The 26,072-nt window shown below is 44.6% G+C and overlaps 1 protein-coding gene across 1 annotated transcript in view; it reads right to left on the reverse strand.

Moving 5' to 3' along the window:
* The window catches only part of PASD1 (PAS domain containing repressor 1), a 78,266-nt gene that overhangs the window by 22,462 nt on the left and 29,732 nt on the right, over positions 1-26,072 (reverse strand). Inside the window, exons 2-10 of the mRNA XM_077826171.1 lie at positions 24,565-24,621; positions 22,107-22,261; positions 20,595-20,686; positions 18,530-18,619; positions 14,609-14,729; positions 13,037-13,150; positions 11,180-11,298; positions 10,056-10,138; positions 3,797-3,903 (exon numbers count right to left, since the gene is read on the reverse strand). Of these exons, the coding sequence (XP_077682297.1) occupies positions 3,797-3,903; positions 10,056-10,138; positions 11,180-11,298; positions 13,037-13,150; positions 14,609-14,729; positions 18,530-18,619; positions 20,595-20,686; positions 22,107-22,261; positions 24,565-24,596 (913 nt within the window). The 5' untranslated portion in view covers positions 24,597-24,621. The remainder of the gene's footprint in view (positions 1-3,796; positions 3,904-10,055; positions 10,139-11,179; positions 11,299-13,036; positions 13,151-14,608; positions 14,730-18,529; positions 18,620-20,594; positions 20,687-22,106; positions 22,262-24,564; positions 24,622-26,072) is intronic.

Raw genomic sequence — 26,072 nt, forward strand, 5'->3', positions numbered from 1 at the left:
AGCTTCCCCCTCACTCCCCAGTGCCTCCTGCCCACCTGCTGCCCCGCTCCCCCTCCCTCCCAGCACCTACCGCCCGCCGCAATCAGCTGTTTCACAGCATGCTGGAGGCTCTGGGAGGGAAGGGGAGGAGTGGGGATGGGACACGCTGTGGGGAGGGGGCGGAACTGGGCAGGAAAGAGGTGGAGTGAGGGCGGGGGCTTGGGGGATGGGATGGGGAGGCAGGGCCTGGGGCAGAGCAGGGGCGGGAAGAGGAGGGACGGAGATGGAGGCTTGGGGGAAGGGGTCGGGGTGGAGCAGGAGGTTGAGCACCCACCCGGGCCTGGAGGAAGCCGGCACCTATGTATACAGCCTTTAATGCTAGTAAAGTCAAAAATGCACCCTTTTGGACACTACAATGTGAGGCTCATGGCTGTCATGGAAGCTACAAGTGTTGTATATAGTGCTCCGTCTTGAAGAGAGCAGAAGCAGCTGAGACTGGGAATTGAGTGCTTAAGAAGGAACTTAAAACCTGAGTTTTCATCTAAGGTTCTATAGTGTGCATTCCCTTCATGGCTGGCTGTCCCCAATGGGGTAGCTGAGCATGCTCCCACCACCTGCACAAGCCAGCTGGAGAAGAAAGCTGGTTTATAGGGGTTCAGGTGCCTATAGGGTTCAGATGAAATGAAAAAAATATGGGGTCATAAAACAATAACAGAGAAGCTTTACAAACCCACACCAGGTAGTAAAACAACCCCATTTACCCAATCCCACCTCCCAGCCCCTCCTTAGAATAGCTCCAAGCTCCAGTGAGATCTGTAGTAACAGCAGCATGATTATTGTAGCGGGGAGCAAGCCAGCCATGGTATGGATAGTCCCTGAAGAATTTAAAAGCAAACCACTGGGTAGATAGCAGCAGGTTGAGTGCTCTTCCTAATCTGGCTATTGAGAACATTCAGCACACATTATTACCAGTAATGAAATGTAATCAGTAATACCAGACTGTGACATACATGGCAATTTCCTGAAATGTGCTGGACAAACCTTACTGAATTCAGTTTATGTATTTTAGGAGTTCATTGCATGATTAATGTAAACCCTTGAGCATCAAAGGACTCTTTTAAACAATGGGTCAGACAAGAAGGAATGTTTGGGATAAAAGAAGTTGCGTGGGATTTCCCAGGAAATATTTGGGAGGAAGGAAATGCAAATTTATACCTCTGGACCCAACCTTTTGAAGCTATGCCCTGAGGAGAAATCCATTGTCTATCAAGTACTTGCTCCTAGATCAAAGACCGAGGCTGGATAAAGGGTTCCTGGGTGTTCTTATTCTGAACAAAAGGTATCATGAATGTGTAACCACAGAAAACCACCTATGTGGTATTTGAAGGACTAACCCCCTGTCAGAGCCCTTGGTAGTAGAGTTGGGGTGATCTCTGGTAAGCTTATTAGCATGCGTGTAGCTTCTTTTACTGCTTTTAATGTTTTCTCTGTACTGCTTTTACCTTAAGAATAAATGTGCTTGCTTACAAAGGGCTGTGTGGTAACTTAACTGTTGGCAATTATGCTGTTTACAGCCTCTGAGGAGAAGGCAAAGGAGGCCTGTTTAGGCAGTCGGACTTGGTGGGGAATTCACAGAGCTGTGCAGCTTGGAAATACCCCAGTCGGGAGGGAGACAGATTTGTGTCTCCACCCATCAGAGGTGAGAGCTGGGAAACCAGAAGCCTAAGTGGGTGCCTTTGCTGGACCAGAGGGGGAATACAGGTGCAGTTGCCCTGAAGTGTGACACAAGGGCTATGGCAACTTGACTGCAGAGCTCCATTTGATTCTTGTTACCTTATTGCCCCAATAATGGCATTCACACATGGCACATTCGCATACACACTGGGCCTGATTGTTCCCCAGAGTTATCAGTGCAGGGTCGATCTTCTTGTGCAGGATATGGAGTGGGGCAGCATCTGTCCCTGCCTTTTCGGCACCAACCCTCTAATCCCCAACCCCAGAGGGTCCTCTGTGGGGTCAGAGATCTGAAACGGGGTGGGAATGAGCACCCACAGGGTATCCAGCCAGAAGCTGCCCACATCTTGCCAATGACACCATATCACCTGGAAGCTAGCTAATTGCTCCAGAGTTAGTGCAGACACAGAGCTTCTGCCCAGATGACAATGGGCAGCTGCAGATCCCCTGGGGTCCACATAACCTCAGAACTGTCCCTGCGATATAGGACGGTGACACACCATTGAGCAGTTCTGATTCTATCCAGCAGAGGGCAGGGGTTGCACATACACCCTCATCAGTTCCTTATTGTACAACTATACCTAGCAGGGGTGGCCAAACTTACTGACCTTCGGAGCCACATACAACGATCTTCAGACGTTCGAGAGCTGGGGTGCACCTGCCGGGGCTCAGAACTTAAGCCCCACTCCTGCTGAAGGCCTGAGCCCTGGCAGCCGTGCCCGATGGGGCTGAAGCCCCGAGACCCCCTCCCCACTGGGCAGAAGCCAGAGATGATGCATGGGGGGAGAGGGGAACATGGGGTCACACACCCCCTGAGATTTTTGCCAGAGGGTTTGCTGGCCCTGCTAGGTCACATGGTGCCACTGGGTCTCTTTCCTGCATGGCAGCTGCTGGCGTGGGCATGCTGGGAGCTGCGGCCATGGGGAGAGGCAGCAGCAAACAGCTGGGAGTAGCAGCCCCTTCCTGCAGTTCCCAGCTATTTGCGGCTGCTTCTCCAAGGGGAGCTAACACCTGGGAGCTGCAGGGACGGGCTGCTGAGGGGGAAGCGTGCCTGGTGGGGCATGACTCAAGCTTTTGGGGGGGGGGAACCTTTAAATTGTGCCCCTCCCCTCAGCAGGCATCAGTCATCTGTGGCAGAAGCCCCTTGCCCCATCAGTCTGCTGCAGGGCAGAAGCCACGAGTTTCCCCCCGCCTCAGTCTGATAGGTGGAGAAGGGAGGACTTGGGGGCAGGGGGCGCGCTCTGGGAGCCACACTTCAACCGTAAAAGAGCCACATGCGGCTCACAAGCCGCAGTTTGGCCACCCCTGCCCTATAGAATTTGTTCTTTTGCACTTTTGATAAAACTACTCCTTCCTCTCGGATTGATTTGAGAGAGAGATTGACTGACAGATACCACCCGTTTTAGCCAACAGGGAATCTGTGCACAATATTTCTTGAGAAACCATCTCAGTATGTTAGAAACATTTTACAAATAGTAAGTAATTAAGTATCACAACAACTTAATGAGGTGGCACTATTATGCTTATTTTACAGATGGGTAATCTAGGCACAAAGAACTTAATTATAACCTGCTTCAGAACTTAATTATAAGCTGTTTTCCAGAGGTGCTAAGTATGCATGGTTCCACTGAGGACAATGGGAATGGAGAGTGCTCAGCAGCTGTGACAATCAGCAAAAACCCAAGAATCAAGGTTGTTCACACAGCAACACAACAGCAGAGTCAGGAAAGGAGGACAAGAGCTCTGGCTCTCAGTTTTGCAGTAACCATATGCTAGGGCAACTGACTTCCAGCACCCAAACACAACAGATATCTGCCAGTTTGGCAAGTTCTCACTGATAAAACTTGCCCTGATAAAATAACAGAGTCCTAGGGATTCATCTTTCCTAGTTAGGCATGAACTAAGCCATATTTTACAGGAATAGGAAAGAATTTCCCTAATAAACATAAAAAGAAAAGGAGTACTTGTGGCATCTTAGAGACTAACAAATTTATTTGAGCATAAGCTTTCGTGAGCTACTGCTCATACAAGTGTCATAAGTGCATGTTGTCAGTTTCCTGCAAGCAATGAGAAAGGAACTTACAGTGTTCATGGCACCTAGCGAGAAGCTCCAGGTCATCAGCGTGGTAATAATCATAACCTGACGTTCCCAGAACCTCAAAGGGCAAATACCCTATAATAGGCGGGGCCCTAGAATAAACGCAAAGAGAAAGATGTAAATACAAAACCTGATGGGATGACCATTTGGTAGATCTTTAGCAAACTAAAAACCAAATATCTCCTTGCCAGAAAGCTGGAAGTGATATTGATTTCTTTGTATCTGAGTGAGAAATAAAGATAAACATGTCAAAACTGAGTAAATGAGAAGGTATCTGTTTATTGTTTCCTTGTCTATTCATTATGTGGGTGTATGGAAAAGCACGTATGTATGCAAGTGACTCATTCATTAATCATGTTTGTTAGCTTAAGAAATGCTATGGATGTTCGTGTGCATAATACACTGGAGACTGTGTAAAATTATCCAGTAGGCAGGGTGCAAATGTCATCTGGGGAAGAACTGTAGAAGAAACAGTAAGGGCTTGTCTACATGAACACTCAATATGTGGCAAACTGGGGCATAAATCTACCCCGCAGCAGCCTGCCGCACATTAACTGTCCGTGTGGATCCTGCTGACGTGCAATCCAAGTCCCATAGTGTGCTTTGATCTACACTGCTTTGCAATGAGCATAGATGAAACGCACTAGGGAACTTTTAGTGCCCAGCAGCATGGTCCCCATGGACACTCAGTGCGCAGAAGACTAGCATGGGGTAGATTCACACCCCAGCTTGCCACAATCTAAGTGTTCATGTAGACAAGCCCTAAGCAGGACTCTCCGGTGGATGTAGGGACACGCTTGGTTATAAGAGAAGTAATCTATTCCCATGGCATGGCTTGGGGAACTGAAACCAGCAAAATGATTTCTGTGCATGCTATAGAATAAAGATTTTCCTTCTGAACAGATGTAGAGCTGGCTTCCAGGACTCTGATGTCTATGGCAGATGAACAGGGAACGGAGGAGGAAACAAAATGAGGACCAGGTTTAAACTTCCAATTCCAATTCAGCGTTTAGAAATCCAATACTAAATTACATCTTTTCAAGCTGAAAATGAGAACTTTTTTAAAAGGTGCAATTACAATAGTGAAGTGGTAAATGAACCGCACTAGAAGAAGGCCATGGTAACACCTGGGAAATAATTCTCATCGCACAACACTGCGAGTCAGGACCAAAGATATAATTAATTATTACACCTATTGCACATAAGAACAGGCCTAATTCTGCCCTCGGCTGCATATGTGCAACTCCTAGTACTTCAATGGGAACACTGTGTCTGCTTTGGAAGTCATAATTTAGCCGTATTCTGTTTATTTGGCTTCTTACCCTTCCCTTTGCTTCACTGTGCATTTGACTTGGCTGCTGGGTGTGATAACACTATGACAAGCAGCATTTTCAGTTCACTCTTCTAGAGTAAACACGGCAATATATTCCCAAAATAGTTAATGTTTTAAAATTAAACGTCATAGGAACAGGCTGAAGGCATAAAAAGAGAGGACCATTCTCCTCTATGCTGGTGTGTCTTAGTACCATTCTGCGGAAGGCCAGTGCCACCAGGTGACCTTAAAATAGGCTTGAAATATGGGCCCGAAATAACAAAATGTATTCAGATGGGAAAAATGCAAGCTAATCTGCTGCAGGGGGAGGCGGAATAATCCAAACCAGAGATTCTGGATTTAAAAGGAGGGAGAATCCTGGGAACCAGTAATGTCCGCAGGGAGAGTGGACAGCACTCTGTCAATAGGAGTTTGCAGTGCAAGCGGACACGAAAAAGGCATGTGTGAATTTGGGCTGTATGCCCAGCATCACGGAGCCAAGAGGTAAACCCTCTCTGTGGGCCTGATCCAAGCCCACTGAAAGATTCCCATTGACATGCATGGCACTGGATTGGGCTCTCTCTAGAGTCAGACATTCTAAGGTCAGATGAGACCTGTAAGACCACCTAGTGTGACCCTCTGCAAAACACTTGCCATGGTACAGTAATTTCTGCACCAAACCCATAACTTCTCTTTGAGCTATAACGTAACTTTTAGAAAAAGATCCAGTCCTGGTCGATATATGATACAGTTCCAGTGCAATCTGCATTCATTTCTGGACACCACATGGTCAAACAGATTTAGAAAGAGTTCAGAGAACAGAAACAAACCTAACTAAGCTTTATGAGAAAAGATTACAACTGCTACATATGTGTAGACTGGCTAAGTGACAACTAAAAGATGAGGAAGCCAGGTGGGCATGCAACATGGTAACTGTCTACATCCGAAAGGCAAAAATGTCAAGGAAGGAGTAGAATCACTGAGGATGCTGTTACTAACAGGGGACTATCAGTAGGAGCAAGGGGAAGAAATTAAGAAAGGGGAAACATAGAGTGACTATCAGGAAAAACATCTTGAGAGTGAGTTTTGTTACTCTGTGGACGTAAGGATGGCAAAGGACTAGGAAGTGTTCTAGAAAGCAAACCAGTCCTGGAAAGGGAATAGCCAGAATAACTTCATAGATCTTTGTCATCTGCTATGGTTCTAAGCTTGAACATTCATAAAGAGATACAAACACTCATGTGGATAGCAGAGCAAGCCACACAATAGCACAGCACAGCTACATTCTTAATGGGTCCAATCCTGTTCACAGTGAAATCAATGGCAAACCTCACACTGGCCTTCCTGACAGCGGGTTGCAGCCCATTATAGGGGACACTCCCAAGGCAGAAGTAGAATATGGCGCTAGTTGGGATTTTACTGTTTCAGTTTTTAAAGTTTGGGTTTTTTTAACATGTTAACGAAATAGACGAAATAATGAAACAGAAAATGAGTAAAGGCCACAGTTTTCTCTCAGTTCCTCCCAGTGAACAGTTGCACTGGCACAAGGGAGGATAGATTTGGCCCTAAGAGATAAATAGCACCTGCTGATGAGACAGCAAACAAAATGCAGCTGCCACCTTTAAGCAACGTTAGAGCTTTCTGATCGGGGGTGAATATAACACTGGGGTTGTCAGGAGTGGGGATTGAACCTGGTATCTCTGGATCTTAATGCATGAGCCTCTACTGCCTGAGCTAAATGCCATCAACCACTAGACCAGTGGTTCCCAAACTGGGGTTCGCAGAACATTACAGGGGATTTGCCAGAAAAATTTCACTCATGGTGGCCAGAGGACCCCGGGCATTGGAGGTAGCAGGTGGTTGCAGGGAAGACAGCCCGAGCTCCAGGGAGAGCAGGGCCGAGCAGTTGGGGCTGGCAGCCTGAACCCTGCCCCCATCAGCGGGAGAGCTGGCCACCCGAACCCCAGCGCTCCACGCGGGGCTGGCAGCCCGAGCCCCAGGGAGAGCGGGGCCGGGCATTTGGAGCTGGCAGCCCGAGCCCCGGCAGTCAGTGGGACCTGCAGCCTGAGCTCAGTGGAGCTCAGTTGACTGGGGTGGTCAACGGGGTCCAGCAGCAGGAGCCTCACGGAGTGTGGAGGAAATTTAAATCCCTGGAAATATTCATTTTTAGGAGGGGGTTCATGAGATTTCACAATTTAGTGAAAGGGGTTCGTGGGCTGTTAAAGTTTGGGAACCACTGCACTAGATTCAGACCATACCGAATGCACCAAATGCACATCCACATGACACAAGTAAACCAGGCCAGAGTAGAGCTAGATTCTCCCCCGTTTTAGGGACAATTTACACTACTCCATCCACACCGAGTGGTTCTAAGTACAGCATAGCCAGCCATGGGAGGATCACCTAGGGCTGTCACAATTTATACACTCCCTGCACCTGCAAAAGGAGGTTGGCTGGGGTAAAGGAGGGGTGGCCAAAGACCCTTACACCCAAATGCCATAACGATCTCCTGTGGCCATTAGGAGGCAGCACAAGCTCTCATCACGGGTTTTCAGCACTTCTGAAAACCTGCTCCTACATCATTAATTATCTGTGGGAAGCAAATGTCAGCGTTCTCTGATCGTGAGTTCTTTGGGACAGCTGGGGAAAGTGCCTAGGGGACCCTACAATAATAGAAACAAGAGAGTCATATTTACCCAAAATATCTTTTACAGAACATTGTGCTCCTTTTCTTTATCTGACCCAGATTTCTATTAAATGTGACAGAACGTGTATTTATTAAACTGGCTTTTATTTCTGTCTGTCTATGCCACCAAGCCAATGTCTTTTGGGCCTGAAATAACATGCTGATCTTCATGACAATAATTCTTTCAGAGGAACGTCAGACAAACATTTTAAGCAGCTCAGGAAAGTGCAATGCTTTCAGATTTGTCATCATAATTTAGAGGAACTGATTCTTTAATTGAGAATGTAACCACAAAATGCTTCTAACCTGGGATTGGAGAAGGAGTCGGCATGTTGGCTGAGCAATCTGAAAGTTTTTAGCTAGCTTAGTCACTGCTAAGGAAGTCTGCAATTCCCTGTGCTAAAGGAACTGTTCAAGTTTTCTGAGTAGGAGATCAGTGACTGCATGCAGTGTGAAAGGCTAAAGGGATGGACTTCAAGTTATCACTGAAGTGCAGGGATTGCAGGAGAAGATCCTTTAACACTACTGTAATTAGAGCAACAAACGATGGAGGAGGGAGTAGAATATGGAACAGAAACAGACCAATACAAAAGCATCCAGTTTCTTTTTTCCCTTAAATGATGTCTCTATGTAATTTTAGACTCCAGATGTTTCTAGTTGGTCGATGTTTATATAGCTCAGCAGAACTGTCCTAACCTGCTTCTGCGCTCCATCGCAGACGCTAGGTCTGAGCGAACGAGGCCCTGGTTCTGAGTAGAGCTCAGCACCAGCTACACCTATGGCCTCAGCACCTTTCAGGATCAGCCCCGCAAAAGTGGAAAATAATCCTTGAGAAATAGCTGACAATATTCTATGAAAGAATCGCGGTGCCCCTACTATTTTATTAAATTGTGCATTGAACCAATGACTGAACGAGTGAAAGCACACTCCTGGCTCCATGTTCACTGCTTACATCAGGCACTGCAATACACTCCAGCTAAACGCCTATGTTAGCTTAATTTACGCTCAGGAACAATGGTTTCCTCACAGGGGATATCACCAGGACTGAAATAGAAAAATTCCTCTCTGAGTCACATCCCAGATTCATCACAAGGCACTTGGATATATTTCACTAAAGCTCTTAGGCCGGCTCCTGGTAGCTTTCTTCACAGAAGTTGCTGGGTGCTCAGTCCCTTGAGAACCAGTCGCTGCTTTAGATATCTCAGTATTGACGTAGCCTAACTTTAGACATCCACTTTTAAAAATTTAGGCTACTGCATATACCAATTTCAATTCTTATAAAGTTACATTAATTAGACCTCGACAGCGTGAGTAACATGCAAACAAAACTGCAGCAGAAGTGGTTTCTCATCAGTACCTCAAGACAGGATTTCCAGTGTAGTTATTCTGATTAATATATTAATTTCATTTTCATTTCTTGCAATATCTCCCCTCTCTCTCTGAATGTACAGAGTGGTATTTGGGTTTCTTTAGAAAATAAGCCTTCAGCAAAGGAATTTTATTTCTCAGCCTGGTCTTTCCAGTGGTAAGCACATGGCTAGAGTCTGCGCTCTCCGGGGATAGTACTATTGTGCATTATGGAAGAAGGGAACATGTGTAATACTGTTAGGTATTCATGCACACACAAATAAGCAAGAGTACAAAGGCTTTATGCTTTTTTTGAAGGACACTTGCCCTTTTATAATTAAAAAAGTTTTACCAAGTGATCTCCAGCCTATTTCACTCCCCAGTAGTATCTTATCTCCATTCAGTCAAAATAAGTCAATAATTACGACTATCCATTCTTTTAATTTGTTTCTTTTTTTAAAAAAACTTTAATTCTATATCAAGATGCAAATCAACAGGGCAAAGAACAGAGTCAGATTCTCAGCTGCTGCCAACTGAAATCAATGGAGTTCTGCCTATTTACACTAGCGGAGAATATGGCCCACGTGGTTCTATGTTAATAACTTATTTAGTACCACAATGAACCTGGACATTTTTATATGTGCTATATTTCCAGCTCACATTAATGGAAGACGAACACAGTTTCTTACTGCCCTTAAATATGAAAGAGAGCAAAGCTTTTAAGAAGGCGTGAAGTGTAGGCTTTGATCAGTGTCACCTTAGTGTTCTCATTTAATGTGAAATATTCTGCTTGGGGGCTCAGACAACATTTGCTGGACAGTTTTCCTTTTCTAAACCATGGTTTGTATATTCTCCAATCACCACATGTTGTATTTATATCTGAAAAACAATCCTCTCACCTGTGGTCCAAGAATAAGAACTTCCACTCCAAACTGTGTCTCGATGTGAATTCTTCACATGGCTCTTCAATGTTGCACACCTCCTGCAGAACAGTGGGTGCATTTTAATATTTCACTCTTAGGAAAATGGCTTGTGTGACAACACAGCTTTATAACACGTACAAGGATTCTTTGGAGAATAAACTGACTTATTCTTCCGCCAACCGAGTGGTGTCTCCTCTGGGGCTGAGGTGAGTTCAACTATGTCTCTTGGGGAAGGCATTCTTCACACCCCTGAGTGACACAGCCAGGTCAACCTAACATTCAGTGTACACCAGCCTTTAGATGAGAGTTGTCTGAGTAAGGACGGCAATGTCAAAGTCCAGCAGATTGTAAGCTCCTTGGGGCAGGGACTGTCTGTTTGCTCTGTGTTTGACAGCACCTTGCACAATGGGGTCCTGATTCATGACTAGGACTCCTAAGTGCTATTTTAATACAAATAAACAAATAATAATAAACCAATGGTGCAGGTTATTTCTTTGCTAACTACCACTCTGGCAGTTAATGGGCCACAACTGAATTTTATTATCTTTATTACAGTATATACATAGTGCCCTTCTGTGGATAAACAGCGGGTTAAAAAAGTATGGTTCCCATGGTCAGAAAAGAGCAGGCAGTATTCTTACACAGTCGGTGAGTTTGGCAAGTTTCTTTCGGAGATACAGCTTTTCCAGGGGTTCAGCTGGAAACCGTGTTTCCTTGTAACTTCTTGAACATATGGCTTAAGGAGGACCCTCTCGTGCTATCATCGATGGTTCTTCTCAAATGCAAGTCCGCACTCGCTGGGCAATGCAATAATGCGCAGAGAGCCTCTTTTGTTCTCCGCTATTCTTAAGCAAACTATAGACACTAACTCCCATCCCAAAATGAAACAGCACCAGCACTCATCCACAGGTCCTCAGCTCTGAATAATTCACTGTCCAGCTCTCAAAGTGCAGGATTTAAGGCCCTTTTGCAAGATTTCTCCTTTAGGAATGAGCAGACTTGAATATCCATTCACTTCACTTGTGGTGAAAGCATCATTTTTTTAAAATAGATTATAGATCCCTGGTGTGAAAAGGGAAACATGACCCGAGGGCTCTCACCTTTAAAAACTGCGGCGTAACAAGACGAACAGTTGCTACAAGGCAAATCTGCTCTTCTGTGGCTGACCTGAATACTCTTGCGATAGCTGATTCAAAGCCATTGCAGGAGGGTGTAGGCACTAGACAAACACAACAAAACACAAGCCAAATCAGCATTTCAAGAAGAAAATGTCAAGGCAGATACAGTAACCAACAAAACCGAACAATTTAGCTCCTTCTACGCACAGCTCAGAGCCAATCAGAGACATGCCCCCCTAAAACTTGTTCAAATGATGATCATTTAAGACTTATTTGGTGGATTCTTTGTCCATATCTAGACTCTCTTGGCTCAAACATCGGAAAGGTTACACAGGTGCAACTACTAATCCTCGGCTTTGCAGAAAACCTGTTTGTAACAGCTTCAGCTCAACTGAAGTGTATGCGCTTAAGCCTGCCAGCTGAAAGCACCTTAAGAAGGCAAGAAGCACTGCAAGGTTCATTAAAACAAAGACAGTGAAATTCAGCTGTTGGTTTCTTGTTTATTACTTTCGTTACATTTTGTTTATGCTTTTTCAACTATCTACCTTAGGTGGAAAATCTCTTTAGCATTCCTACTAGGGAAAAAGATCTTTGTTCGTTGTAGATCTCAGCTCGAATTACCATGACAGACCAAAACAGCAGAAAACATGAATCTTAGTTTACTTGCAAACAATTCACTAGTGGATTAGCCAAATTCTCTTCTCCTAGCTGCACTACATGTATGATATTGATCCAGAGGATCATATTCTGCATTTGTTCCATGCAGAAAAACCATATGGACATCTCTGGAAGTTCACTGCCAGGAGTGGATGCAGACTATACAATGGAGACATGGAGTGTGGCTTAGTGAGGAGAATTTTGCCTTAATTTTGCTGGTAGTTAGAAACACTGCATGTGGCCCAGCCCGAGGGAGAGTGGTAAACCAAACAGCGCTTGCTTTCCTGAGCTGCCTATCATGGGAAAGATGGTGAATAAAACTTCTCATACATATTATGCAATCAATGCCATTACCAACACACACACGACACCATTCATTTAAATTCAGCACAGAAACCCTGTATCTCGAAATGATTGACAGGAGGGCTTGTTTCAAGGTTGTTGATGTAGAGTAGTTCATAATAGGGGTCCTTTTGGAATCTGGCAGCAAGAACCGAGCATGCTATGACAGGCTTTCAAAAGTATGACGGCTATTAAAATTACCAGGTGAAGAACAGAAGGGAAGTGGGAGAAAGAAAGGATGACTGATGCCATTTCTGAACCCTGAACATTTTGCCGAGTAAACAGGACTGCAGCTTGTACTATATGTTAGAATTAGAGCCAGGCAGAACATTTTCATGTGGGCATTTTCAACATTAAATCCAGAAAATTTGCTCTCTCTCTCTCTTTCTTCATTTTAGTTTATTTCCAGGAAATGGCCATTTTTGCATCCACCATCCTGGAAGGTTCAAGATTTTGCAGATTTCCTATACAGACTGAGGGTAACAAATAACATTCCCAAGTGTCATTTTGAGCGAACCAGAGCATTTTAGGTTGTTTTTGAATGAACTGGACTGTTTTCAAAAATGTGTAGCACCACAAGGCCAAATGTAGCGTCTGAACTATTTGATAGTGTCTCTTGGAAATCAACTAAAACAATCAGAGGATTCCACCCCCCACCCTTACAGCCAATGACCACCCCAGCTGTCACATGGAAAACGACTCTTACCACATCGGTAGCACAGTCCATTCTGCTGCCTACATGTCATTTTAAAGTGCAACAAGGCATTTAAGGTGGCTCTGGTCAAAGACGGAGGGTAAGTGAGAGAGGCAGAGACAGAGTAAACTGAAGCAATAACTTACCATGAGTAAAATATTTAAAATCCACTACAAATTTCACATATTCATATGTTAGGGGCTCATTTGGATCTAAGCTTCCCCTTGCTAAATGGCAGCAAAACTCTATTTGCTTTTCAGCTGAAACGAGAGAGAAAAGAACATTTTTAATAGTCCCTATGTTTGCACTTTCACACACTCCATCTATCTAATCTATCTAGGTTTTTATACAGACCCCGTCACTGTGGTATCTGAGCACATTCTGTTGGGATGCTCCCGATATCCCAAAGTAAATAAACAGCAACTGCAGAAACTTATCTGTCTGCTAGGCTAAGAAAAAGTATCCCCCACCCTATTCTCTATAGCCTCCTATTTATATTGCTGTACTAGGACTGAACGTCTGGGCCCACTGAAGTCAAAGTGACTTTTGCTATTGACATCCTGCGACCAGGATTGCACTCAAGATCCCTTAGGGCTTGTCTACACAGTGTGGCAGTGTACGCACTCCAGGGGTGTGATTTCTAAAGCCCCCTAATTTGTTTCACACTAATTGATCCATGACCCTGCTGGTGCTCACTACAAGTTTCCTAGTGCCCTTTAACATACAACCACTCTCAAACAGCACCATGTTAAAGGGCACTAGGGAACTTTTAGTGCACACAAGCAGGGTCTACACAGACCAATGAGCATGCAACACATTAGCGTGCTTTAGAAATCACTCCCCTCCCTGTAGGCACACTGCTGTGCCACGTACACAAGCCCCAGTGAAGCTGGCTGAAGGCACTGGGGATCTTTCTATTGACTTGAAAGGGCTTTTGATCAGGCTCTACTACAAATGAATATTCTGAGGCACAAACTCCCTGGATTATATAATCTCCAGCAAGGGTGACATTTCCCCTGTGCACAGGATGAGCACAAGGTCTGAGCACCGCTGAAATTCCAGGTAAATCTTATTTTGAGGGCTTAAATGATACTTAAGTGGGGACTGATTAGGCCATATGCTGGCTTTCTGCCCGAGGGTGATATACTCACCCTGCCTCCCTCCGGCCCCCAATCCGCATAAAAAGGGGCAAGAGCAGCATACAAAGACCCTGAAAATCCCATATCTGTCTGAGGAAGGGCTCCCCCAGCACAGGTACTGGGGAAGCCAGTCATCAGGCTGACTCTGGAGGATCCCCTCACAAGCTGGGGACAGGGCTGTAGTGTGCAGAGCTGTAGTCCTGAGGCGCGTAATATAGACAAGCCACCCAGGGCCTCTCCAATGCTCTCAGCATCAAAAGGAAACAAAAGCCCCCGCTAAAGCCAGCTCTCCCTCTGAGCTGTGAATTCCATGCCTTAGAGGCTCACCACCGAATCTCACCCCAGGAGAGTAATCTAAGGGAGTCATTTCATTTTTCGATTGTGATCAGAAATAAACAACAACAAAAATTACGTGACACATCAAAGGGCAAATACCAGATTTAATGATGTGCTGAATTTTTAGAAACCTGTGAAAGAGAACCGGCACTATCTAATAGAGAAGCCAGCATCGTTACTCTCCCTGGGAGCCGTTTGCTGGTTAGAATCTTCCCCTTAACCATAGTCTGGAGAGATGCTTACGGTTTAGAACATCAGCTGCAACAGGATCTGTCATGAGCACATGTGGAGAAAGGAGCTTGTACACTTCACTCTGTTCCCGCTCAGGCAGAAAGTTTAATATATTTTGGTCCACCAAATCTGACTGATACAAAAGAATGCTTTGTCATGTTCAACAGTACAGCATTAACCCGTCCAGAGGCACAAACACTTTGATCAATGGGTAGAACGGTGGGGCAGACGCAGTCATTTTAACAGGACAACTTAACATGAGGAAGTTACATTAGACAACGGTACGGGGAAGACAGAGAGAGGAACTGTGGTTCTCATTCTCTGCGCTGCTCTCAGACAGATTGTAATAATTATAATGATAATAATACCTATTTCTTATATACTGCTATTCCTGAGTTGATCTCAAAGCACTTCCCAATCGTTTAATGTATTTATCCTCCCAACACCCCTAATGAGAGAAGGAAGTAAAGATACAATCTCATCCTAAATAAGCAGAAACATTAATCCTGTGTTTTCTTCTGTACAGGAAAAAATCCATCTTACTCTCTGCTTGTCTGACATAAATAGAAAGCACGCAGTGTTGTCGTGTCGGTCCCAGGATATTAGAGAGACAAGCTGGGTGAGGTGATGTCTTTTATTGGACCAACTTCTGTTGGTGCGAGAGACCAGCTTTTGAGCGGCACAGAGCTCTTCTTCAGGTCAGGGAAAGGTACTCAGAGAGTCACAGCTAAATACAAGGATGAGCAGATAGTTTAGCCTATGTAGTGAGCGCATATTCTAAGGGACCACTCAAGGTGAAGTGGCCATATCCTGACATGAGTCTGCACATGATACTCCCCACGGAAATAAATAGGGGATTCTGTGTAAAAATCAGTGGTCCATATGGAAAAAAATGAAGGTTTTTATCCACATCATAACCTCTGTAGTAAAACGCAGCTGAGCTAAACAACTACATGGGGAACCTTGTGCTACTCCAAAGGAAAGACTTTCATATAACCCCTGGATCTCCCCATCACTCAGAGGATTAAAGCCAGGGAAGCCCCAATAAACTCTGACACCAGAGCTGCATCAAAGCGTACCAAGGAGTAGGCTTGGAAGAGGCTTACGCTAGGAATGGTGTCAGAGTTTATTGGGGTTTACCTCAGCTTTCCATCAAGCAACAGACACACGGGGAGTGGGCTGTGGTACAGCCCCTCACGGACATCTTCATTTCACATTCAGGTGTCCAATAACTCAAAGTTAACAGTGTTTGTCAGTGAATTTCTGATGTCAAATCTCTTCAGACCGTAGCTCAGTGTCAAGTCCGGAATCTACATAGGGCTTTTCTGTTTCTTGGATTAACCAAGGTGATTGCAATTACCCCTTTTTCACACTACAGACACATTTGTTCCAGGAAATAAGCATTTGTTGATAGTTTTGTAACAGGAAGTGGAGCTGTGTGGAGAAAGGAAGCTCTGTTTCAAGAAGGATTTCAAGATTTCAGAATTTGGCTGCATTCCAAATTAGGAAAAAAAGGTAAACATTTCAAAATTCTCCAGGAAGGAAAATTCTGAAAATGTCTTGTGTTGCAGGTGGATTGAAATGTTTTGTTTCAATTTCAACTTGTAAATATATTTTGTATAGCATAATGCAACATAACAACAATATTTGAAAACGGAAACAAAAAGTACATTCAGAACCAAAACGTTTTGGTGCAAAAGTGCTGAAACATCATTTCAACATCATCAGAACTTTTTCCCCTGGTTTTCTTTTGATACAAAATTCCAGTGAAATCAACCCGATTTCACAAAGCACTTCAAGGTGAATGGAACTGCATAGTCCAATGGAATGTGGTTTCTTTGAAGCTTCTCTGACCTGCTGACCAGAGTCAGAGTCAAGGCAACATGTGTTTGTGCCCTGTCTACACTAGCATTTACAATCATATCAGTTAATGTGTTAAAACATGGCAAAAAAATCAGAGGTAGACATGCTATCATATATGCACATGCTTGGAACCAAAGAGTAGAACTAACTACACTTCTGAGGGAATAGCAACAACTTCTGTACCAAATTGTTGCTTCCTAGTGTAACACATTCTTCCCAGAAAGCTCAGGCTTCAGACACGTCTAATGTCCATGTGCTTTTGATCAAAAGTGGGGAGATTTAGCCCTCACACCATCTGTACATGATTTGAAAACAGCATTATCAAGAGCACATTCCATGACCACAATATTTTCCAGACATTTGGTGGAACAAACAACACACATAAGCGGCCTCAGATGTACAGAAAGCTGTGGCTACTATGATTCTGCATTTTTTTTTAAGCTAAGTCAGAGATCCTAATGCAAAATCTATTACTGAGGGATTTCACACAATTTGGAATACTCCCTAAGGGTCTGTTGGGTTCATAAGCTGTCAAGGTTCCTTCCCCACTCTGAACTCTAGGGTACAGATGTGGGGACCTGCATGAAAGACCCCTAAGCTTATTTTTACCAGCTTAGGTTAAAACTTCCCTAAGGTACAAACTTTTACCTTTTGCTCTTGGACCTTATGCTGCCACCACCAAAGTGTTACACAAAGAACAGGGAAAGAGCCACTTGGAAACGTCTTTCCCCCCAAAATATCCCCCCAAACCCTACACCCCCTTTCCTGGGGAAGGCTTGATAAAAATCCTCACCAATTTGTATAAGTGAACACAGACCCAAACCTTTGGATCTTAAGAACAATGAAAAAGCAATCAGGTTCTTAAAAGAAGAATTTTAATTAAAGAAAAGGTAAAAGAATCACCTCTGTAATCAGGATGGTAGATACCTTACAGGGTAATTAGATTCAAAACATAGAGATTCCCTCTAGGCAAAACCTTAAGTTACAAAAAGACACAAAAACAGGAATACACATTCCATTCAGCACAGCTTATTTACCAGCCATTTAAACAAAAGGAAATCTAACGCATTTCTAGCTGGATTACTTACTAACAAGTTCTAATACTCTATTCCTGTTCTGTTCCCAGCAAAAGCATCACACAGACAAACAGACCCTTTGTTCCCCCACCCTCCAGATTTTAAAGTATCTTGTCTCCTCATTGGTCATTTTGGTCAGGTGCCAGCAAGGTTATTTTAGCTTCTTAATCCTTTACAGGTAAAAGGACTTTGCCTCTGGCCAGGAGGGATTTTATAGCACTGTATAAAGAAAGGTGGTTACCCTTCCCTTTATATTTATGACATAAGCCAAGGAAGGCATCACATTCATCCAGTTAGTCCTTGCCTCCATGACAGACACAATATGGCTAATATTGTGTATGACAAAGCACAACTGAATGGAAATTGACTACACCAGATGTGTGAGTGTATTGCAGCGCATGACAGGTTTCTCAGTAAAAGTGAAGTCACACAGTGCTTCTCCAGCTGAAGCATCTCACAGCCCAGCAGGCCCCACGTGGGGAATGCTGCAACTCCCAATTCGCAATGTGGCAGTGGATATTAGTCAGGTATACAGTATTACTAACCTGAATGGAAGATATGATTTGAGAAATGAGGGAAAATATCAGTCACACTATATATCCTGCTCATGCACACTTGTGTTGGCTAAGCCACTTGGACACTGCAGCTGCATCAGAAAGCTATTTCTTGCACAGGGCCGAATTCTGACCCCACTGAAGTCAATGGAAATCTTGATGTTGATTTCAATGCGGGTGGCAGAATTCATTCCTCTATAACAATCTTCGGGTCAGACTGTGCATGGCAGGCACAAGGCCACCTGTACGATGTAACTGAGCTATATCACACAGCCCCATGGAGCTCTGTGAAGGCTCTCTGTGCACAACCCCTGAGCTTGCTGGGGGAGTGTGCATGCTACACAAACAGAGGGATGTTGTTGTCGAGTCTCAGGCGTGTAACAATCTGAACATTCTAAATTAAAAACCAGGCATCCAAGCGTTATGTTGTTAGAACTTACCGGTAAATGTCCAAGAAGAGAGGAGACACTATCAGACACATAAATAATAATCCCGTCAGTGGTAAGTGCAATGAGAAATCCATCTAATGCCTAATGATAAAAGACAGGGAGAAAAATAAGAATGTACCTGTACTTCAAATACAATATAGAGGTAATTGTTTTCAAAAGTGATGCCTCTAACACTCTGCAACCAACATAAATCCATTGTGGTTCAGCATAGAAAGAATAAAAGTAATTACTAAACATGGTGCCTCATTCAGAGTCCTTCTAGCTAATTTCTTTCTCATTAGCATTAATTTAACTTGCATTTTGCATCCACGGAGTCCTGATTTAACATGAAGCAAGATATAGGATGTCAGATTCCTCATTCACCACCCATACAATCCTGCTGACTTCAGTGACTCCGATTATATGTAGCAATTTACGCAATTGTTAACCTACTGACTAACAGAGATGTCACATACCATCACGGTGAGCACAGAATGGAAACGACAGACAGATACAGATTTACCAATTTATAGCTAAAGCCAACGAGATTTAAAAAGTTATTTATTTTACTTACACCTGTTTAACAGATTACAGAAATTATTGTTTTTTACTTTAGTTTGGTTTCTCTTTTCTCATCTACAATGGCTGCCCCTACTTCTCCCTTGCTGGATGACTGTATCTCTGATGTATAAATAGCATGTGTAAACTCCACAGAGTTAGCGGGGCCCTGAAGCATTTGAGCTTACACGATGGGGAACTCAGCATTGGAGCTGAAGTTCTCTTTCCCTTCATTCCGAGTCAGTGTGTTTCCTTCCTGTATGACTAGCCCAGAACCCTATTCTTCTAGGACAGCTACCAAGTTCAGGAATGTTTTAGCTCCAGTCAGCACAACAAACAAAGCAATCTCTTCCAACACCAAAGCTAATGATGCTCTGTAGTTTAGTTCACAGGCAGCAGAGATGGGTGGTGCAGGTACCATCCATTCCCCCTTCCCTGATCACCTCTCCTCCTCACTCACTCAGCCCTGGCTCAAGCATGAAGAGCAATAGAGACTTGAAAATAAAGGTCCCAAACTGTCTCAGCCCAGATTAGTTTTGTGACTAAAAACCAAACCAGGACACGGTGTGATACGGTCACACAGAGCAAGAACTATTACAAACTCCCTTCCCCCTGCCATCTCTCTCAGGCTGGTGTCTGTTTTGATTAAACCCGAATGAACTAACTTGTTTGGTGAGAGCAACTCCTGGAAAGAATGAACAGACTTTTCCAAGGAGGTCACTCATCACATCCTGATGAAAAGGAATAACCAAGACACTGCAATGCTGCCCAGCATACACCCTTATTCTGGTGCAATTGCTTTCAACCGATGGGATAACTCACAGCCGAGGTAGCATGCCACATGGAATCAGAAGCAGCCTTCTCTAAGAAAGGCTTGCAGAAATCTCAGCTCTTCTGCAGGATGTGTCTCCACCTGCTAAGAACTTTTGTATGCGAAAACCAGGGCCTTTCTCCTCTACATGTTTCATGCAAAGGCATTGCTGGCAAACGGGGTGGGATTCACCATTCTCTGTTTAGCCACAAAACAGGTACAGCACAGGGCATGCAACAGCATTGTGGGCTTTCTCACCCTGTCCTGCTGACAGGCTTCAGGCTAGACCTGGGAGGGAGCGGGTCGCTCAATCTCCAGGTCCATTCAGCTTTTGTCATCTGTCAGCTCTGGTGGCTGTTCTGTGAGGTGGCTTCCTGCCCTTTTCTCCCCACACTGGATTTGCCACCTGCTCAAAGCCAGACCAGGTGGATAGTAACAGAAAGTTGTTTATCATCTGTAAACTCTGTATGGGGCAGGGACCATCTTTTTATTCTGGGTTTGTACAATGGGGACCTGCCCCATGACTGAGACTCCCAGGCCATAACACAAGCAATAACAGTAATAGTAATAATCTGATGGCAGTCGATGCTCTCCAGGAACGAGCTATGTAGTCTCAGTGCTAATGGATGCAATGACCGAGAGATGAAAGGCACTGTACCCCTGAGCCCACCACTCCCCCAAGCTCAGAAATCTTTCACTTCTTCTTACCTCTAACATCAACTGCGTGAACTCCTCATTGCTAAGAAACGAAGGCTTCCAGTCTTGTCTAATCTCACAGGCCTCGGTCTGTGCTGTGATTTCTTAAAGAGAAAATATCAGAAAAGCAACAGGACCCACATCAGCTGGATTGTTTTTCATTTTTGAGGTAGAGATAGATTTTTCACAAGGAATAATCTCCTCATATGGAAGTCTCAGCTCCAGCATTGTATGAATGTCATTGGGAAGATCAAGAAAAGGGGACGACATAAAGGAGGCGGAAAAGGAGGTACGAGAATAATTTTAAAAAGAAGATCGGAGCCCAAATTCTGTGGTCAGTTAAGTCAGTGTAAACTTAGAGTAATCCCCTCAGAACCCATGGGGTTACTCCAGATTTACAGTGGCATCACAGACAGCAATATTTGACCTCAAATCTGAAATTACCTACTAAGAGCCCACAGGAAGGGGAATTACTCAATTCATGGTGCTATGCACACCTGCTCAGGGCACGTGCAACATAGGCAGCCACCTGGAGCATCCCTTAGCACTTGTGTGGCCAGACACCAGCTGTCCCTTGTTCATAGGGGTGTTTGACATGCTCCATGAGGCTCCAAGCAACAGAATATGGAAATACCTTTCCCTCATGCTACACAATGCTCTTCTGCTGCCCTTGCCTGGTAGCCACTGACCAACTCTGCTTTGTGTGCAACCACTCAGCTCCTGCGCTCTGCACGAGTGGGGGCATGTCTTACACTGCGTGAAGGAGCCAGGAGATAGCTCTGAAGCGAGTCATCTGGTGTCCCTCCCTATCAACACAGAGAAGCAGGTTCAGGAAAAATGAGACTTTGCTGGGGGGTGTGGTTGTGGGGAAGCAGGAGAATGAAAGAAAGGGGTGGGAGTCAGGAGAAAGCAAACAGCAAAGGGGCCATGGGGAGGAAGAAATATGGGCACCAAGGGAGCCAGGTTGTGGGGAGAGACTGTGCAACAGATCACATAGTAAGGGCCAGGGCATCTGGGAAAGAGGGGAAAGATGGAGAACTGGGACAACAGAACCTGGCAGAGCAGCGAGGGAGAGATGAGCAAAGAGGATTAAAGGCAGAGCAGAAGAGGCAACGGGATGGCACAGAGGGGAGCAAGGAATTAGAAAATGTACAGTGGGGAGCAAGAGATAGGGAGAGCAAACCAACCCAAGAGATGCAAGGGAATACGGAGGGCACGGGGGGGCTAGAGCTCTGTAGTTAGACACATGACTAGGCTCTAGCCTAGAGCTGCGCATTACAACCACTCCCCTTTTCAAGCGCTTTGTGGTTTAACCCTGCATCAGAGAATTCAACCTCCTCTGAAGGCCGACTCTGGCTATTAGCCCTTCCTCTCCTCACTGCTCCCACCACTCTGCTGTTCTGCAGCTCTGTGTCCCTGTTCCCACCAGAAATAAAGTGCCGGCCAGCTCCTCCGCTGACCCCTTTAGCGATTCTCACACTCCCCTTGGAGGGCGGTAAGAGCGGGCCGAGCACTATCCGATACCTTTCTGTTTCTGTAAGAAGTCAATGGTCCTCTGCAATATTGTGGACTTGTCCATCTTGAGAGGGTGGCCATGACCCTGAAGCATCGTACAGAGCTCTTTGATGAGGACATTGAACTGGTCTCGCCTTTTCTTTTCAGATTTGTTGCGTGATGCCCTGGTTGATCAAAACACAGGCACCATTAAGGAAAGCAAGGGGTGTATGTCTCGATCCTGCAAAGCACTGAGAGGCTCTGGCCCAGCACATGCTTACATTAAAGCACTTGAACAGTGCTATTGGCTTCAGTGGGTCTACTCCTATGCTTAAAGCTAAGCATGCACTTGAGAACTTTGCTGGATGGGGGCCAGAGTGCTCAGCATCTCACAGCAGGATCAAGCTCACAAGGAACAAGGAACATCTGGAGGTGAGAAAAACGATGGATATTTTTTGGAGTGAATATGTTTATTTATTTAGGTAGGGTTTTGGTTGGTTGGTTTTGGGTGGGGGTTTTTGAAAAGAGGTGGTCATTTGGTATATGCTCGAGCTGTGTGAATAGCGGATTTTTTGGTGTGCTGCCCAATCTAAAAGAAATATTTGTAATATTGCTTTGGGTCAAACCAAAAACAATTGTTTCAATTTTGCAGCAAATCGAAAAGTGGAAAAAAAAATTATTTTCGGGGTGATCCAAACATTTTTGTTGTGACAAAATCAAAATGTTTCATTTCAATTTTGACCTTTTTTAAAAATAAAAATAAATTGTTGTTTAAAATAAAATCAAAGACAATTTTGAAAAGTCGTTTCAAACTGAAAAATTGAAATGTTTCACTTTCTCCAAATTTTGGGGTTTTTTTGACTGAAACAATTCCATGAAATTGATATGAACTTACAAAACATCTTGATGTCACCAAATCCGTATTTTTCACTGACAAAAAACTTTCATGTGAAAAATGTCACCCAGTTCTAATGTATGCATTATTTTCAAAGGGCTCTCCACCTGGCCTCTGAAATTGCAGCCACGACTGTGTATGCTTATAGTTTTCCGAGTAGTTGCTTCGAGACTGGTTTTTTGCATTGTGTGTGCCAAAATGGGCGAGATACCTATTTCCTGATTTCTGCACACAAGTATAACATGCATACACAAGTTTTGTGCCCAGAAAAACTTGGCTGTGAAAAAACTGCACAAAATTGAGGCCACACAATAGTTTAAAAATCTGAACTGAGTAGAAATGTGATGTACGAAGAAACCACACACCAACTTCCAACCTGCATTAATAATGGTTAATTACCGAATGAAAACACTGGCTCTGAGGCACCTCGCCCCCACGCTCTGCACATCTGGTGTGGGGTTTCAGAGTAGCAGCCGTGTTAGTCTGTATTTGCAAAAAGAAAAGGAGTACTTGTGGCACCTTAGAGACTAACAAATTTATTTGAGCATAAGCTTTCGTGAGCTACAGCTCACTTCATTGGCTGCATTCAGTGGAAAATACAGTGGGGAGATTTATATACATAGAGAACATGAAACAATGGGTGTTACCATGCACATTGTAACCAGAGTGATACCTTAATGTGAGCTATTACCAACAGAAGGGGTGGGGGAGGGGGAAACCTTTTGTAGTGATAATCAAGGTGGGCCATTTCCAGCAGTTCCCACCCCACCCCCCAGCTCTCCAGCTGGTAATAGCTCACCTAAAGTGATCACTCTGGTTACAGTGTGCATGGTAACACCCATTGTTTCATGTTCTCTGTGTATATCAATCTCCCCACTGTATTTTCCACTGAATGCATCCGATGAAGTGAGCTGTAGCTCACGAAAGCTCATGCTCAAATAAATTTGTTTGTCTCTAAGGTGCCACAAGTCCTCTTTTTCTTTTTGCGAATACAGACTAACACGGCTGCTACTCTGAAACCCCACACCAGATGTGCAGAGGGTGGGGGCGAGGTGTCTCAGACCCAGTGTTTTCATTTGGGCCCATTTGTATTTGGAGTGAAAGTCCAAAGACAAATTAGAAAGGTAAGAGTTTTATTAAGAGAAATGAATTCACACCCAGGATTAAACTGGAACCTCCTCTAAGCTTCACAGAGAAACCATCCTCCAACAAGATACTAAATCCAACCAGTGAAATTCCCAACCAGGAGCACTGAATCATCATATCAAACAGGAATTGGGTGATCAATGATCCTGAGGGCAAGACAATGTAACCTAGCAATCTCTGAGAGCTGATTCGCCTTTTCTTAGGTGTCAGCTGCACCACCGGGTGATGAAAAAGGCTGCGTATTTGTCCCTGTGCCAACTCTGACATATAAAGAATGAAATCTTGCTCCAGTGAACTCAATGGGAGTTTTGCCTTTGAAACCCACAGTAGCCAAATGGGGCCCCAAAAAAGCATTCCAAACACAAGGCAAGCAAATCGTGTCCCATTTCCACATACGAGAGAGATTTAACGCACAACCCTTCCAGTGCTCTGTGTGTCCATCCATACCTCTTTGCCCTGTCCTTCTCATCTTCATCCATCAGCTCGTTTACACAACTCAGAGTTCTGGAAGGAAAAAGCAGGGTTTACCTCCTTTAAGACCTGGGAAACATTGTCCAATTACACTGACGTTGACAAGTCAGGACCGTTGACTCTAATGCACAAAACAATTAAAATCCGGGTTATTCGTTTTGATTCTATCTTCACTTTCCCCACCCTCCCCTACTTAATGGTGCTTTTCTTTTTACACTGTATATTCAGCATTTAGAAGTGATGTTTGGTTTGGCTATCAACTCAAAATATATAGTAATACCTTTGTGTGATGGAAAAATGATGAAACACACTATAAGGCAAATTCTGCCCAGCGACTTACATGTTTATCTGAGTGCAAGGCGCATGGGGGGGAATCGATAAACTTCTATTTTGCAAACTTAAAAAAGGAGAGCCATTTTCAGCGTAGGGTCTGCGCCAGTCTATGCTAGCACAAGTTCCTGTTGCTGGTAAATCCACCAGGATGTAACTGCAGTGGTGGAAACCTCCCTTGCAGCGGCAGGGTGGGAGAGGGGAATATGGAGCCAGTGTTGTCCACGAAGGGAGCAACATTCAGCAACAATAGGATATGATGAAGCCTGCCAAAGGATTCAAAGGCCATTGAGTAAATGGAAACACTCGCACTGATTTTAATGGGCTTTGGATCAGGCTCCTAGTGCATCATCTCAGCAGCCTCCTGCCACGGTAAGTAGCTGTAAGCTAAAGCTGTTGCCTACCTGGCAGTAAACCTGGGAGAGGAAGACAACAGCACGCGGCCTCCCTGGGGCACAGGGAAGTGTAACTGGTACCTCTCTGCACCAGCTGAGGTGAATCAGTGCCGCAGTCTTTATTTTATTCTAAGTTCTTTCACTGCACAGGTAAGGGCAACAGTGGATGACAACTCCCATCAAGAGCCCTCTGCTCTTGATTCCAGTAAAGTGATGGAAAATTTAACACAACAAGGGTAACTTCTTAAACTGGCAATTTACTCTCTGTGACTCAGATTGGCCAATCCGGATCCAGTCATGTTCCAGATCTGTCAAACGGGCAGAGGCAGACAACCCAGCCACAATCATCCCACACCCTTAATCTCCCAGAGCCAGCCTTGCCAGGTCACAGCCCGCCTAAGAGAGCTCCAAAACCAGTCCCCACATTGACTGGAATCTACTCCTGTCATTAACTTTAGCAGCCAATCAGAGTCCATGGTGCTAACGAGCACTTTCGCTGGCAAGCCCTTGGCAACACACCCAGTGCCCCAGGAACATTCTTGATTGGACAGATCCAAATATTTCCCCTGCTGCTGCATGCCAGCTCCAACCCCAAATGACTTAATAGCTCTAAAAGTTGCACGAAATAGAGCTGCCCACAGTGGACAGGAAAAGAGCATGGCTGGCTTTTCAAAAGATGATGCCTAAATTAAAGGCAAACCAGAGGTTTTCCAACTCTGCTTAGCCTCCTCGCTCCTGACCTCACCGCAAGAGGCAAAC

Source organism: Eretmochelys imbricata, chromosome 9, assembly GCF_965152235.1.
Source record: "Eretmochelys imbricata isolate rEreImb1 chromosome 9, rEreImb1.hap1, whole genome shotgun sequence".
In the NCBI taxonomy this organism is placed as follows: domain Eukaryota; kingdom Metazoa; phylum Chordata; order Testudines; family Cheloniidae; genus Eretmochelys; species Eretmochelys imbricata.